Source organism: Podarcis gaigeae, assembly GCF_964106915.1.
Source record: "Podarcis gaigeae genome assembly, chromosome: 3".
Taxonomy (NCBI): domain Eukaryota; kingdom Metazoa; phylum Chordata; class Lepidosauria; order Squamata; family Lacertidae; genus Podarcis; species Podarcis gaigeae.
Window position 1 is genome coordinate 28,642,561 of NC_139680.1, and position 14,636 is coordinate 28,657,196.

Sequence of the window (14,636 nt, forward strand, 5' to 3'; positions counted from 1 at the left end):
GGTCCCGGGCTGCTTCCTGGGGGTGGGAACCTCCCCCGAGCTGTTGAAAGGAAGAGGGAAGGGAGGAAGGCTGCTGGCAGAGCAGCACCGCTTCCTCCCCCCCCCACCCCCACTGGCCAGGAAGCAGCCCATGGATGGCTTGTTCCACCCCCTTGGGTGCTTGTCCCGCCCCATGGCCCCGCCTCCGGGTTCCGGAGCAGCTAGCTCCACCCCTGATTGAGTGCTGTCTGGTTTCCACTGACCCATGAAAGGGAGCTGGATGCAAGTTAAGTAGTTGTACTAGGAAATTGCACAACAGGACTTTTTCACATCAGGGTGGGGAGGGGTCTGGAGAATCCCCATGGCAGACAGAGGGGAATCATTCCTCCAGGCAAAAATGCTTGCATGAATGGAACAATTGGAAGTGTGTGATGTTGAATTCCTCCCAAAGTACTTACATGGTGTGTGTTTTAATTGTATTGTTTTGCAGCTTTGTTGTCTGCTGCTTCTCGAGAGATGTGTCTTTGACCCTTATCCCCACATCTCACCATTTCCAAAGTAATTTTCCATTTCAATGATTCTTCAAAGGTTGCTTCTGCCCACTGCTCCTGCCCTGCATTCTGATTAGAGGTCAACAGTGACCCCTAGTGCAACTCCAATCAAACAACTTCTCCGGAAGTCTGCAACAGACATAGATAGCCTGTCTTTTAATCCCATTTCTTTCAATTCTGGATCAGAACTGGCTCGAGTTTTGGACATGCAAGTGCAGTTGTTAGCCTCTTTATATATATAAAAAAAATTCAGACTATTAGTAACAGAAATGGAGTCTCTCTCACCACTGAGTAAAATTTTGGTAAGAGTCTGGCTTTTTGTGGTCTCAAAGTCCCATTACATGCAACCAGCTGGGTTTGGAGACAGTGTTACCTCAAAACGTATTGGGAACCAAATTTACTGTGTATCTGTATACATGCTACAGAAAGCAATGTTTCCAAATGCATGGAAAGAGATAACCACTAAAAAAAAGGATAATCTGGACGAAAGAGCTGGCAGACTCATATGCTACCAGTTTTCATTTCTCCTATTTGCAGATAAGGGAGTAACATAACTTCACTTGCATTTATAAAAATGCAGGCTCCAGATAGGCCAGATTCTATTAAATCTCCAGATGTCATTTATAAAGTCACATTGCTCATGTTATGTTTCAAAACACACTGCACACTGTTCAGTAAGTGAATTGTAGGTCTGCTGTAGAAGTTGGGGTTGTTTGCGTCTTTTTGCAGTGACTCCTCTCATCAAGTGAAGGGATAAAACAGTTGTTTTTAAATGCATCGCATTGTGTAAGTTAAACAGCACCAAACAGATGGAGAAAAACAATTCCAGGCCTCTCTTTTTTTAAACTACTGTTTAATCAGATTTGAAAGACACAAATTAGAAAAACATTTATAGGCAAGTTAAAAACACCTTTTAAAACATAGCAGTCTGCTACTTGTACGTAGCATCTCTTGAGACAAAACTAGAAATAAGTAATTATTAAAATATCACATCACAGTGTAAACTAACACAGTGGTATTTTAAATTACCATACACCAAGACCTAATTTTATGGATCTGTTGAAAAATAACAATTTTTAAAAAATATATTTATATATATATATTGGAATAATAAAAATGAAACTCATGGGCAACGCCTTTATATTTTGAATCGGGGAAGGCAAATTGAGGAAATACTGCAACTATCCACTTTTGAAGCATATTCTCATCTCAAAAAGCAGATTATCTGAGGAGGGAGGGAGCATAACTATCTCTGCATTGAGCTAAGAATAGACCCCTTCAATATGTGGCCAGGTAAGAAATAGCTAAATTTCATATTTATATTCCTATATTGAATAATTTTATATTATTTTAATTATCATGAATTGGGGTGCTAGTTTCTTTTCAATACACATATAGAAATTTCTCTCTGAGCTAGCATCCGCTTGAGGTCTGTTTCAAGAATAACTCTCTACATACTACTGTATTTGCATGACATTTTTGCCACTGTAAGACACATCCAAAGACTTCAAAGAGAGTCAAAATCAATGAACATTGAAAACAAAGGTATGAAATGAGACCGTCATTAAACATTAAGAACCTGACAAAATACATTCAAGGCAACGACGACAACAAAAAGTGTAGGCAAATGCTCCTTTTATAAAACCTTTTCTGGTCTAAGTGTCGATATGCACAGCTAAACGATGTTCTGAGTCATCTACCGGTGGAGGCAGCACATCTCGCATGTTAAGTGGGAATACAAGAGCCCAAATGAGCCCGACGTGTCTTGTAGCAACAGCGAACCGGACGATGAAGCCAAAGAGGCTCACCTGAGTAAATGCCAAAAGTAACAGCAGTTTTTTTCCCCCAGACGGACAGGACAGTGGGGCTGAATAAAAGGGTAGAGAGAGAGCTTCCAGTATTTTCAAGTGTGTCCAGGATCGAAGTCACATACTAGGGTTAAAGTATCAGCGAGTGGTACGGAAAGTTGCACAAGTGGAAATGTGCTTGCGCAACAGTACTTTCCCATCCCTTCCATTCCACCACAGCCCCCTCTAAAAAGCCACTTCTGTGAAGAGGGGCTCTCAGACAAGGCCTGAGATCTAGCAAGAGGAGAGGGGTTGCCTAAAATTGGGAAGCAGCTGGCACAAAATTCACCATCCCACTGCAACTTCACATCCCATCCCATCCCAGGCCTTTCCAGAGGGTCCCCTGATCCCCCAGAGAGGATTATCGGGATTCTGTGGGAAGATGGAGGCGAGAAAGTCCCACTGCACCATGAGAAATCTGCTCAGGCAAAGATTGGATGCAGCCCACTGTTTCAAGGTTTTAAAAAACAGCCACTCGTCCGAAAGCAACCAACTTCTTACTTTGCAAAAGGATTCCAATACTCTATTGTTGCTCACACAGCAGGTTGCCCAGATATAGTAGACATCAGTGGCTGAATGAATATTTGCAGTGAATGTCATCCAAAATAAAAACAATAGAGGAAGAAACTGCAAATATTAAATTTGAAGTGCATGTGTTTGCTTAATGCCAGGCTTCAAAGTGTGAGCCTTACGACCACACATAGTTTTCTATAATCTTAGCAGGAACGAGAGCAAAAACCTACCAGAACCAATTAATAGCATGGGAAATGGCTCAACTTTTAAGACAACGGCTTAGAAACCTTTGAGACCAGTCATCTAACTAAGGATGGTACTATGCAGCTACTGCTCTTGCCAAGGTGGGGCAACAGTCTACTACCATCCCAATATTGTTAGCTCCGGCTCACAAAAGCCAAAGTCCACTTCAATGTCACACAGCCTGACAATATCCAAGAGATGAGAGCTTCAGCCATACAACATAGGCGGTCCCGGCACCTGCTATGCGTGGGTAGCCCTACAGACTTCAATGGCACTTATGCATGAGTAATTAGGACAGGACTCCAGGAAAGTAGCCACGTTAGCAAAAACAAAGTGTTTGGTGGCACCTTAAAAGATGAGGCCAGGTCCAGGCACCCCATGCAGAAAAGCACTGATCTGCGTGTCCTGTAGGGGGTGGTGTTCAGATTTCCCCCATGGCACTTCGGCTCTTTGTGCCAAACTGAATGAGGAACCATTGCAAAGGACATGTGGAGGATCTCTACCCAACCCCCTGCAAGTTGCTATTAGTCACAGTAGATGATACTAAGATTGATGGTCAAATAGTATTGATACAAGGCAGCCTACTAGGTTCCTATGCTTTTTCAGGTGTCCCCAACTTTTAAGATTGTGTTTTTGGCGAGGGTACAAGGCCCAACAGTAGGAAGAGAGAGCATGTGGCTCTTTGGATCCTAGCCTAACCATTTTATTATTAAAGGAACTGATTGGGTGATTGGATTCTGGTCTTTTAACAAATCATTTCTTTAAACAGCAACGTTCAAATGCTAAGTTTCTCAAAACAATGTACTACAAAATGCATCATCAAAAGCAAAATATCCTTTGCAAAAGTGACAGTTACCCCTTAAACAACTTACAAGTGTCAAATTTCAATTGGATGCCAAGGCTTTTAAGATACCCTACTTTTAAAGCTAAAACTCTGCTGAATATGGAGCCCGTTGTGTCAGTATATTCCTTTAAGAATATATGGAAATGTTTAAGAGTCACAGGTAGCTGTTAGGACAAGTCAGGTTCATGTTAAATTGCAAGCAGTCAGAATTGATTTCAGAATGCAAATTTGTAAATGCACTTTATATAAAAAGGCAGCAGGCGATAATAGTAAGTTATGTTTAGCCAATGGAGACATGTATAAATTAGGTTCAGATGAATCCTAACTTAATTTATGGAGTGGCAATTAGAAGTTAAAGGTTGATTTGGAATACTAAGATTTTGCAGTGATTTCCTCTGGCTGAAATCAACTCACTTAGAATTAGACAAATGGTGTTGTTGTTTTTTCTAATTCCTGGTTCCAATCCAGTGGGAGTAAAGAGTGTTTCTCACTAAAACGAATGCAACAAAGTAAGCCACAAGTCCTGATTAACTTTAATTGAGAATAATGCTATAATCCTTTACTGCCTACGTGGGAATAATCCATTAAACTCAACCGACTTACTTTTGAGTAGATATGTATCGGTTAGTTTGCACTGTTAGTTTGAACCAACTGTGGCTATAATGAAGCCTAATTCATGCGCAGCTAAGCATGTATTTTGTTTACAGTTGGAAGAACTAGAGAGTCATACAATTAATTGCTTATCTTGAGCTCAATTTTCAATCTAGTATAGGACTAGATATAACGAAGCAGAGAATCAGTTGTGTATTCACTGTGCAACTCAATGCATGTTGGAGTCCCACTGCAGAACTTTATATTCATGTTTGCAAATGTATGATGTCAAAAATATATTATTTGCAAGTGTCAATCAATGTAGATATTATGCAACCATAATATTCATGCAATAATCCAAATAGCATCACAGTATTATGTTAATAGGCAGTGGAGAAGACAACTGGATTTTAAGGAATTAATCCTTTCCACTTCCGTCTATCCTCAGTGCAACTTTTGGCTTGGTGTGGGTGGAATACATTCCACACTTCCTTCTCAGGTCCTTGGAGTCAGAGTTGGTTTGGAAAAGCAGGCGTAGCCTCGCTTTGTTTCAGTGATGGACAGGTAAGTAAGATATGGATAAAAGAACCTTTGATCTTGTGCCCGTTCACTATTCTAGTTCCAACTGAGGCCACTGCTATTGCTATGGGCGGGGTCAGGCCACCTACTTTATTTATGCTGCTTTTTATAAAATCCCACCCAAGGAGCTCAAAGTGGCATACATGGCTCTCCCCCTCTCCATATTATCATCATCACAACAACCCTCTGAGGTAGGTTAGGTTAGTCTAAGAGAGGGTGACTGGCCCAAGATCGCTGAATGAACTTCATGGCTAAGTGGGAATTTAAACCCTTTTATCTCAGGTCCTAGTCAAACACCCTAACCACTACACCACACTGGCATCTCAATGTATATGTGTTTGTGGGAAAGTTAGGTTAACCCCCAACCTTTAAACTAGACTCACCTTTAGCTTAATGTATAGAAACAGGAGTCAGAATGGACCAAGCAAGATGGACTAAGCAGGTTCCCAGTGAATACTGGGAAGGAAGAATGGGCTGCCATTTTGGACACATCTGGTGAATACGCTTGCCCCCAACTCAAACTCTGAGGTTAGCCAGGGTGAGGTGGGGGTCAACTCCTACTGCTGTTAAGAATACATCCCTTTATTTTTCCCCATTTAAGTAAAGAGCTACCATTTGTTGGGGAAAAAATAAAGTATTCCACTTGAGTCAACAGTGTGGTGCAGCGGCAAAAAAAGGCTAATGCTATTCTAGGTGGTACCAGCAGAAATACAGTGTCCAGATCAAGGGAAGTAATAGTACCACTCAATTCTGCCTTGGTCAGACCACACCTGTGTCCAGTTCTGGGTGCCACAATTTAAGAAGGATAATGACAAACTGGAATTTGTGCATAGGAGGGTAACCAAGATGATCACGGGTCTGGAAACCAAGTCTTATGAAGAACGGTTGAGGGAGTTGGGCATATGTTGAGCCTGGATAAGAAGAGATTGAGGGGAGATATCAAATATTTAAAGAGATGTCACATAGAAGATGGAGCAAGCCTGATTTCTCCTACTCTGGAGGCTAGGACCTGAACCAATGGCTTCAAGTTAAAAGAAAGGAGATTCCGACTAAACATCAGGAATAATTTTCTGACAGCAAGAGTTGTTTGACAGTGGAACAGACTCCCACCAGTGGTGGTGGACTCTCCTTCCCTGGAGGTTTTTAAGCAGAGGTTGGATGGTCACACGTCATGTATGATCCACTTGAGAGCCCTGCATTGCAGTGGGTTGGACTAGATGACCTTTGGAGTCCCCTTCAACTCGACAATTCTATGATTCCATGGACAATGTTGGGGATGGGTGAACCATTTCCAGCTTCCTGTTACTAGATTACCCTACCTCCCCTGACAGAGATCCTGTGGTATGTGAACACACTCAGAAACACAAAAAGCCACCTCTCTTGTGTTGAACTCCCATCAGCAATATATGGAACTCTTCCCTTGCAACTTCTCCCTATGCATTTCTTTAGTATAATAATAATGGAATAATGCTGTGTGTTAGCACAATTTCCAAAGATATTACAAGTTTATTTATTCTAACGCTAATATTCATTTCCATGACACAAGTCAATGTGAAAGCCCTGATCTTCAAATACATATTCCATTCTGCGTTTCCGTTCTAACAATGAGATCAACAACATGCGTTAGTTTGCAGTTTTCTTAGACAGAATGCAACTGTCTCTAACTATCCTGGGATATCAAGGAGGCGGACCACGAAAAGAAGTGGAACACTCTAAACAAGAAATATATCCTATTTCTTACTCTTGATTCTAACATGAATCTGTGCGGATTACGATGCTTTGAGATTTCTACATGTGGAAAATTTGTTTTCTACATCCCTAACAGCAAAGTGCTAATTTTACCTTTCTCTGCTCACTTAAAATATTCAGTCAGCTGCTATATACTGTATTAGGGGAGGGATGAGGAACTTGGGAGTCCAACAATGTCTAGAGGACCGCATATATCATCTGTCCCAGCCAGCATAGCAAATGGCTGATGGGAGTTGTAGTCCGACAAGATCTGAAGGGCCACAGGTTCCTATTACTGAGATACAATATTATTGGAAATAAAATTGTTTTAGAAACAATTCAGTCCTGATTTTCATTACTTTTGCTGTGGCACTTCCTTTACATTTTAAATGTGAAAATGGTTCCCGTTTACTAAAGACGAAGAAAATGGTATGCAAAGAAGAAAAATAAAAATTATAGCCCTTTAGTACTTCAATTCTTTAGCAGTTGTTAATGTTCACCAGAAAGTGATTAATATTTATCAACTCCTTTGATATAGTTTCAAAATAAAATTGTTAGAGAACAGAACAGTTGGGAATATTTTATCAAAAAGTACAGTATGACCCTCCATGAATGAAATCCTGGTTTAGAGATTTCCTAAATCACAGGTTCTCCAGTGTTACAGGATATATAATGTCAAAGATGAGCTAGACAATACCTATTTAACAATTTCACTCTTTGTTTAATATAAACTGAATTATAACCATAATATAATCTGGCTATACTTATATCATAAGCACTTTCTCACACTATTTTTTTAATTATTTTTTTACATCTCTGACAAAAAATTTCCAAGTGACTTTATCTTACGGTCACTCTTATTTTTACATGACAAAAAAGGATGAGTTTTACTGGAAAGTCGTGGCTTTAACAGAAACTCTGTGAGTGTCTTATTATGGCTGCCATTTTGTATCTAGTTGCAAAACTCATATATACTGATAGAGCAAAAAAGAAAAGAACCCATAAAACTAGAGCATTTCACCCTGAAAAGGGTGAATTTTGATTTTAAAAAAGAAATTTGCCAAGAGTTCTTATAATGAGTGTTGATCAAATGAACCACTTCTGCATTGGCAATTGTTTGCAGTCCTGAACTGCATGAATTTGATATACTAAGAAAACCCTCCAAATACTGAGATGCTTATTGCAATTCCTTATTATCAGACGCTATAATTGACTTCCTACTTCCATTTCTCTGTTTCCCCCCCAAAAAAACCCCCCATATTTGAACTATGCTTCCCACATATTATGAAAATACCACTTAGAAACATTATTTCAGTAGACAGAGGGTTTAAGGCAAGGCATTTGCTTGTTAAATATATTTTCCTTCTGTTACTCTGAATTGACACAATGACCCACCATCCCCGTAAGTGCCTTGAGATGCGCAACATACATTCAGCAAAGGGGCACACCTATGACCCAATGGACATATGCTGCAAGTCCTGAGTGCCCATTGAAATAATGGTAATATTTTCACATAAGGCGTGATCCACAGGAACATGGCACGGGAGAGGTTAATTTGCTTGGTTTCCATTCTTACTAGTGTATTCAATATTCCCTAGGGATATATAGCATTCTTTCCTTACTAACCCATCTTTTCCAGACAAATACAACAACCCCTTTTAAAAGGTGCTATAAACGGGTTTCGAAATATAAAATATATCCATCATAGCATCTCCTAATCATTGCTTCAGTGTTGTATTTCTGCAGGTGATTTCTCTTTTCTGATTGAAACTATTTGCCGTGGAGTAACTGTTATGTCCCATGATGCCTTTTTCTTCTTCATTCTCTCTTCCTCCTCCTCCTCCTCCTGGTTGACCCTGCTTTTTGGACCAAGAGGGCTGGATGCTTTCTTGCTCTTTATTTCCTTTTTGAGTTCTTTTCAATGGAGATATCAACAGTACTAAAATGCAGGCTATGTGGAGGCAGAAGTAACAGGAACTAAGCAAATAAAAATAATGAAAAATAGGGGAGGAAACCATATTAAGTCAAATTGAACTCGGGAGTGTTTTGTGACAAAGCTATAAACACTGACCTACTTGTCAGAAGGCCTGCTATACTAAGCACCAAGACCTCAAGCAGCATAGAAGGATCAAGGATTATTCCAAGCTAAGCATCTGTTCCTTCTAGGGGAATGCAACCCCCTCCCGGAACTGGCAGCCCCCCAACTTCCTGGACTTGAGAACCTCCCACACTCATGGAGAACCTCCCACATGGAGGTTCTATCTTCTCTGGATTCGTTACACTTCCCCAATGTTCTGTCCTATATAGGTGTCAAAAAGCTTGGGGAACCCTGTAAGTTAGCTCCTAAGGCCCCTCCATTGCTAATCTCTGAAATCAGCCTCTGAGGCAGCAGCGAAATCAGTGTGGACACAGTGTCCCCCATCTCCCAGCCCCCCAGAGCCACTGCAGTAGAGTACCATGGTCAACAGTATTGAAAGCTTCTGAGAGCTGGAGGGCAACAAACAAGACTTCAGTTCCCTTGTCCCTCTTCCAACAAAGCTCACTAGAACAGGGCGGCCAAGGCAGTTTGAGTGCTATACCCAGGCCTGAAATCCGACTGGAATGGGTCCAGATAATAGGCTTCTTCCAAGCATGTGATGGTACCTGGATGACCATCACCTTCTTGAGAAACTTGTCAAAAAGAAGTGGATGGTGGCCACTGGGTGCTTCTTGTTCAACACACCTGGGTTCAGATTTTCTACTTTAACTCCATAACCTTCCCTCGCCCATCTGCCCAATCCCTCCACCAAGCATCAAATTTCACATGAAATTCTCTGCAAATGGAGTTGAAGACTAGATTACTACTTGTTCAGCTTTCGGGGGCAGGGGGAGAGAACCCCTGAATAATTCCACTTGCCGTTTAAATCTTTTCTTAAAAACACAAAGTGTCAACTCACCTGTAAAACAGGTACGATGGTTTTACGGAGAGAAGTACAAATGGGACCACCGTGTAACTTATTGCTACTTGAGTCATCATCCATGTCATGATATCATAACATAACTTAATGGCTGGGGAGTCAATAAAGTAGTGCCTAATGTTCTTTCTAATCTAAACCAAAAGAAGAGAGGAAATAATTAGTAGGAGAACCAGGATCATTATCACAGAATAGGTAGTCATCAGAAGTTACAAGAAGCTACATCTAGATGCAGCCAAAATACAGAAAGCCACCAGTGTTGATCTTGATTACCTATTGATCCAATAAGTGTTTTCATAACATTGAAAGCTGTAGTGTGGCCCCTAGTGTGTGCTAGGTGGTATTTTTTTTTAAATTAAAATATATATACAGTGGTACCTTGGTTTACAACCATAATCCATTCTGGAGGTCTGGTTGTAAACCAAAACAGGTTGTAACCCAAGGCGCGCTTTCGCCAATGGGGCCTCCAAAAAAAAATATGGGTTGTAATCCAAAAAAATGGGTTGTAATCCAAAAAAAGGGACATGAACTTCTAGGTTTGTATCTGTATTAAAATGACATTACATTGACTTTATCGTCTTCCCGTTTTCTAATATTATTGTTTGCGTTCTAGTAAAATCCTTCAATTTTTATTAAGATTGAATCACATAGGATGTGATGAATGGCTGTGAAGTGACCCTCAATTCGAGAATCTTCTAGGTTTTCTGCTCTAGCGCCAATAGCAGGTGGGACGGCAGTGCTCCAGTCAACCAGCATCGCTGCCGCATGCCAAGATGGAGAGGGCGAAAGCAGAGGGCGGGGCCATGCAAATGCACCAGTGGAGCCAATCCAGCACTGCTGCAGACATGTTTCACAGCACTGACCTCACCCCTCCTCCCCTCTATCCCAGTATGCAGTAAGTAACATGGGTGGCCAGACGTCAGGTGAGCGCCACCGCCCCACCCCTAGCTGGCTGTAATAAATTTCCTGATCAGTTCTTGGCCTCTTTCTGGAATAGGCAAAAACAGTGCATTTGTCTGCTTGTTACTGTCTCTTGCTGGGAACAGACATTCAAGTTTATTCACCTGCCACCTCCTCAGTTTCCCATCTTCCTGCACTATGCTTCCAGCTTTACACGAGCATCTCTGGCTTTGACTCTGGATGTTTTTAATTTACGGAAGAGCTGTTCTTATTAAGTGACCCACTGTGATTGCTTATGACTTGCCAACCCTCTGGTAGTTTTATTGCCAGTTTCCCAAAGCTCCTATTCCCTAGTCCTTTCAGGACTAATTATATCCCCAAAACCAATCCTGACAAGACTGCCCACTTGGAGTTACACTGGGTGTTATTTTAAATGTGTTCCCTTCGTGGAGAAGCAGTAGCTTGGGATCACAGTTTGTGGGGAGAAAGGGTTAAATGTCCCCTTCCTGTCTGCCAGGGTTCCAATCCTGATTACTACCATTTCCCATCAGAGGGGTTGACAAGATGTTGAATGCATTAAATGCATCAATGTCATGTGCAATTGCTGATAAAGACATACATTCTAGCTGATCTTTGTCAAATAAATTGTTCCAAACATTACTCCCAGCAACTGTTCTATCATTAAACAAGGTGAGGCAACCATTTGGCAACCACCAAAGAGGCTCAAGGTCATCCTGAATTAGTCATTCATTGATGCTTTACCTCTACAATGATGGAAACAGAGTAATAATTCCCATGTTCTGCCACTTCAAGTTTGAAGAAGCACCACACAATTATTCACTTATATTACTCAGACACTGGTGCTTTGGTTGGTTAATTCAGTCAAAAATATGGAAGTGGACTACAAAATGCCTTTTTTTAAAAAAGCAGATATTTTCCTCCCTCCTACAAATTTAAGGTTTTGAATGTAAACGTTAAGAGCCGCATTGAATTCGCACAATTCTTTGGCAAGAGCAGAGAGGCAGCGGTACTTACAGTTCGTGCTGCCATTGTCATTAGTACTCCTGTTAAGAATGTTAAATAATATCCTGGATATACCCCATGCCAAATGGCTGACAAGATAAAGGTTTGTATTGTTGGACTGAAGGAGGCCCGTTCATAACATACTCTAAAAATCCAAGGAAAAATACATTTATTAAGAACAGGAGGAAGTGAAGCTCAGCAAAAAAGAAAAAAAAGCCTAGCAGAAATAACTTAATGTATTTATCATTGGCAGTTTCAAACTTAGAAGGGACTCTGTTCACTGAGTCCCAGCCCCCAATGAACACACAAATCATCTGATAAAATGACCACTTATCTTAGGAGACAAGGTTTTAGTCAAAGGCCACCCATTTTCTCCTGCATTCGCCAAGGCCAGTAAACAATGTGTCTGGTGCTTTTGACATCTTAGGAATGGCATAACATGACTCTTTTTACGACAGGCTTGTAAGAAAAGAAAAATAGATAACAGATAGTACCTTTTCAGCCAAAGAGCTGTCTGGATATTCCAGTTATCAAGAAACATCTTGAAACTTGTTGAGAACTGTAAAATTAACACACCGTTATTGTATTTCTGTAAAGCAGAGGTAATCATTATGTCATTACTTAGGGTTTAAAAGAGATCATATTATTATGAAATAAGGTAAAGTAAAAAGGTAAAGAACCGCTGGACAGTTAAGTCCAGCCACAGGCGATTATGGGGTTGCGGCACTCATCTCGCTTTCAGGCTGAGTGAGCCAGTGTTTGTCCACAGACAGCTTTCCAGGTCATGTGGCCAGCATGACTAAACCACTTCTGGTGCAATAGGACACTGTGACGGAAACCAGAGTGCATGGAAACACCATTCACCTTCCTGCCGCAGCAGTACCTATTTACAGTGGTGCCTCGCAAGACGAAAAGAATCCGTTCTGCGAGTCTCTTCGTCTAGCGGTTTTTTCGTCTTGCGAAGCAAGTCCATTGACGGCTTAGCGGATTAGCGCTATTAGCGGCTTAGCGGATAAGCGGCTTAGAAAAAGGGGGGGAAAGGAAAAAAAACCTGCAGGAATTCGCAAGATATGTATTGATGGGCAAATGAAAAAGGTTTCTCTCAGGGGTGGCAACAAAAGTATAATCTACTTTGAGCCATCTTGGCTGCTTTTCAAAATGTTGTAGCTGACAATCACCTAGACATGTCACATGCTACACTGACTGGCTCCACCATGTGGAAACAGAGATGAAGAGGCTACACTGTTGAAGGTGCGCTCATTATACCAGGAGCATTTCATGACTCACAGTGGGGATGGATTGCCAAGTGTGCCCCTTCCCCAACAAACACAGACACCCCTATAGCAAGTGCCGCGGGATGTGGAAGGGTTTGTCTCAATGTTTGTCTAGGTATATTTAGGCTATGCCTCTCTTATAGTGCCACTGGGCAAACAAAAGTTTAAAAGAGTGCTGCCCGTCACACACACACACAAACACAATTTAGGCATGATCAGCAGTGGATATTCCTTATGTCACTCTTGCCTGAGGTTAGAAACTGCCGAATACTGCAGCAACTGTTATCCTCCAAGAGCTTAACTCAAGAAAGTGGCTTGGGGACCTGCCATTTGAGGAGACAAACGTGTACAGCTGGCCCCCAAAATAAAATAAAAAATCTCTTCTTTCAGCCCTGACCCTCTACAACAAAATTCAGTTCAAGAAACAGAATTCTGAAAGTGCAGTAATGAGGATTCTAAATTGAAAACTTGGAAATGTTGGCCAGGGCTGAACTTTTCACTATACACAGGCACCTAAAAAGTGGCAGAAGTTCCATCACTTGTTTCCTTCTCTTTGATGTGCTACATTCAAAGCAATGAACCGGCACCATCTACTACGTAGAATGGGAAGACTTCCTCTACATAAGCAATGCACCTTTTCTTCACATGGGAAGAAAGGAGGCGATTCAGCTTCTTCTCTTTTCATAAAGGGAGAATGCAAGTCCTCATTTCCAGTAGAGGAAATGGAACATAAGAAGGAGACAGCAGGAGCAAGATGGCTAGTAACCCAACAGGAAGAATGTGACAAAGCTGCTCATTTAAGCAACCTGAATGCTAGTCTCCATAATTGATTTTAATGCACCAGTGGCAACTGGAATTCTTCCATTCCCGTCTCACGTTATATGTATCTCATTACTAAAGTTATACCAGAAAAGGCCCGATACAAATCCAACTTTCAACATTTTCCATTAACATTTTCAGAAGATCCATATACCAACCTCTATATGAAGAATTCTTAGATTTGAAATTGAATCCCAGTGCGAGAGTCCATTTTTATCATATCCTCTAAATCCAAACCCAGCTGCATTATTAATTGCATCTGCTGCAAAGAAAGAAGGGAATAATTTGCAAGAAGCTTAAAAATCATATAAAATGAGATTTACATTTCGGCTTCTTTCGCGTTTTAAGTTTGAAATGTCTACTTAGAAGCTTTCGTAACACCGGTCACAATTTTCAATGAAAAGCCAAGTCCCCGACAAGGCTGGTTTGACCAGATAGATGATGCAAGACATCTAAAACACTTTTCAAAGTTGCAATAAAAGAAGTTTCAGTCAAATGAGAAGGGAAAAGGTAATAAAAAAAAATTCTCTGCCAGTCTGAGAAGACTGCATTACTGCTCTCATTTCATGCACACACCTAACTAATAAAGTATGGACTTCTTGGTATAATGTGGGCTTTGGTGATAATTTAATGTTATAAGTGTATTGTGCTTTTGTAGTCACACTAAAATCTTAATCATATGCTTCAGATGCAATGGAAATGAGAGAAAACCTTACTTATTTATTTTTGCTTAATAGCCAAACAAAAATGTACTATTCCTCAATACAAACACCTAAAGGAAACAAAAATGT

The 14,636-nt window shown here is 40.9% G+C and overlaps 1 protein-coding gene across 2 annotated transcripts in view; it reads right to left on the reverse strand.

Moving 5' to 3' along the window:
- Positions 1-5,022: 5,022 nt before the first annotated feature.
- MBOAT2 (membrane bound glycerophospholipid O-acyltransferase 2) overlaps positions 5,023-14,636 on the reverse strand; it is a 63,248-nt gene continuing 53,634 nt past the window's right edge. For both annotated transcript variants that reach the window (XM_083730457.1, XM_083730458.1), the window contains exons 9-13: positions 14,004-14,107; positions 12,247-12,311; positions 11,765-11,897; positions 9,812-9,963; positions 5,023-8,852 (exon numbers count right to left, since the gene is read on the reverse strand). In XM_083730457.1, the coding sequence (XP_083586583.1) occupies positions 8,594-8,852; positions 9,812-9,963; positions 11,765-11,897; positions 12,247-12,311; positions 14,004-14,107 (713 nt within the window). In that variant the 3' untranslated portion in view covers positions 5,023-8,593. The remainder of the gene's footprint in view (positions 8,853-9,811; positions 9,964-11,764; positions 11,898-12,246; positions 12,312-14,003; positions 14,108-14,636) is intronic.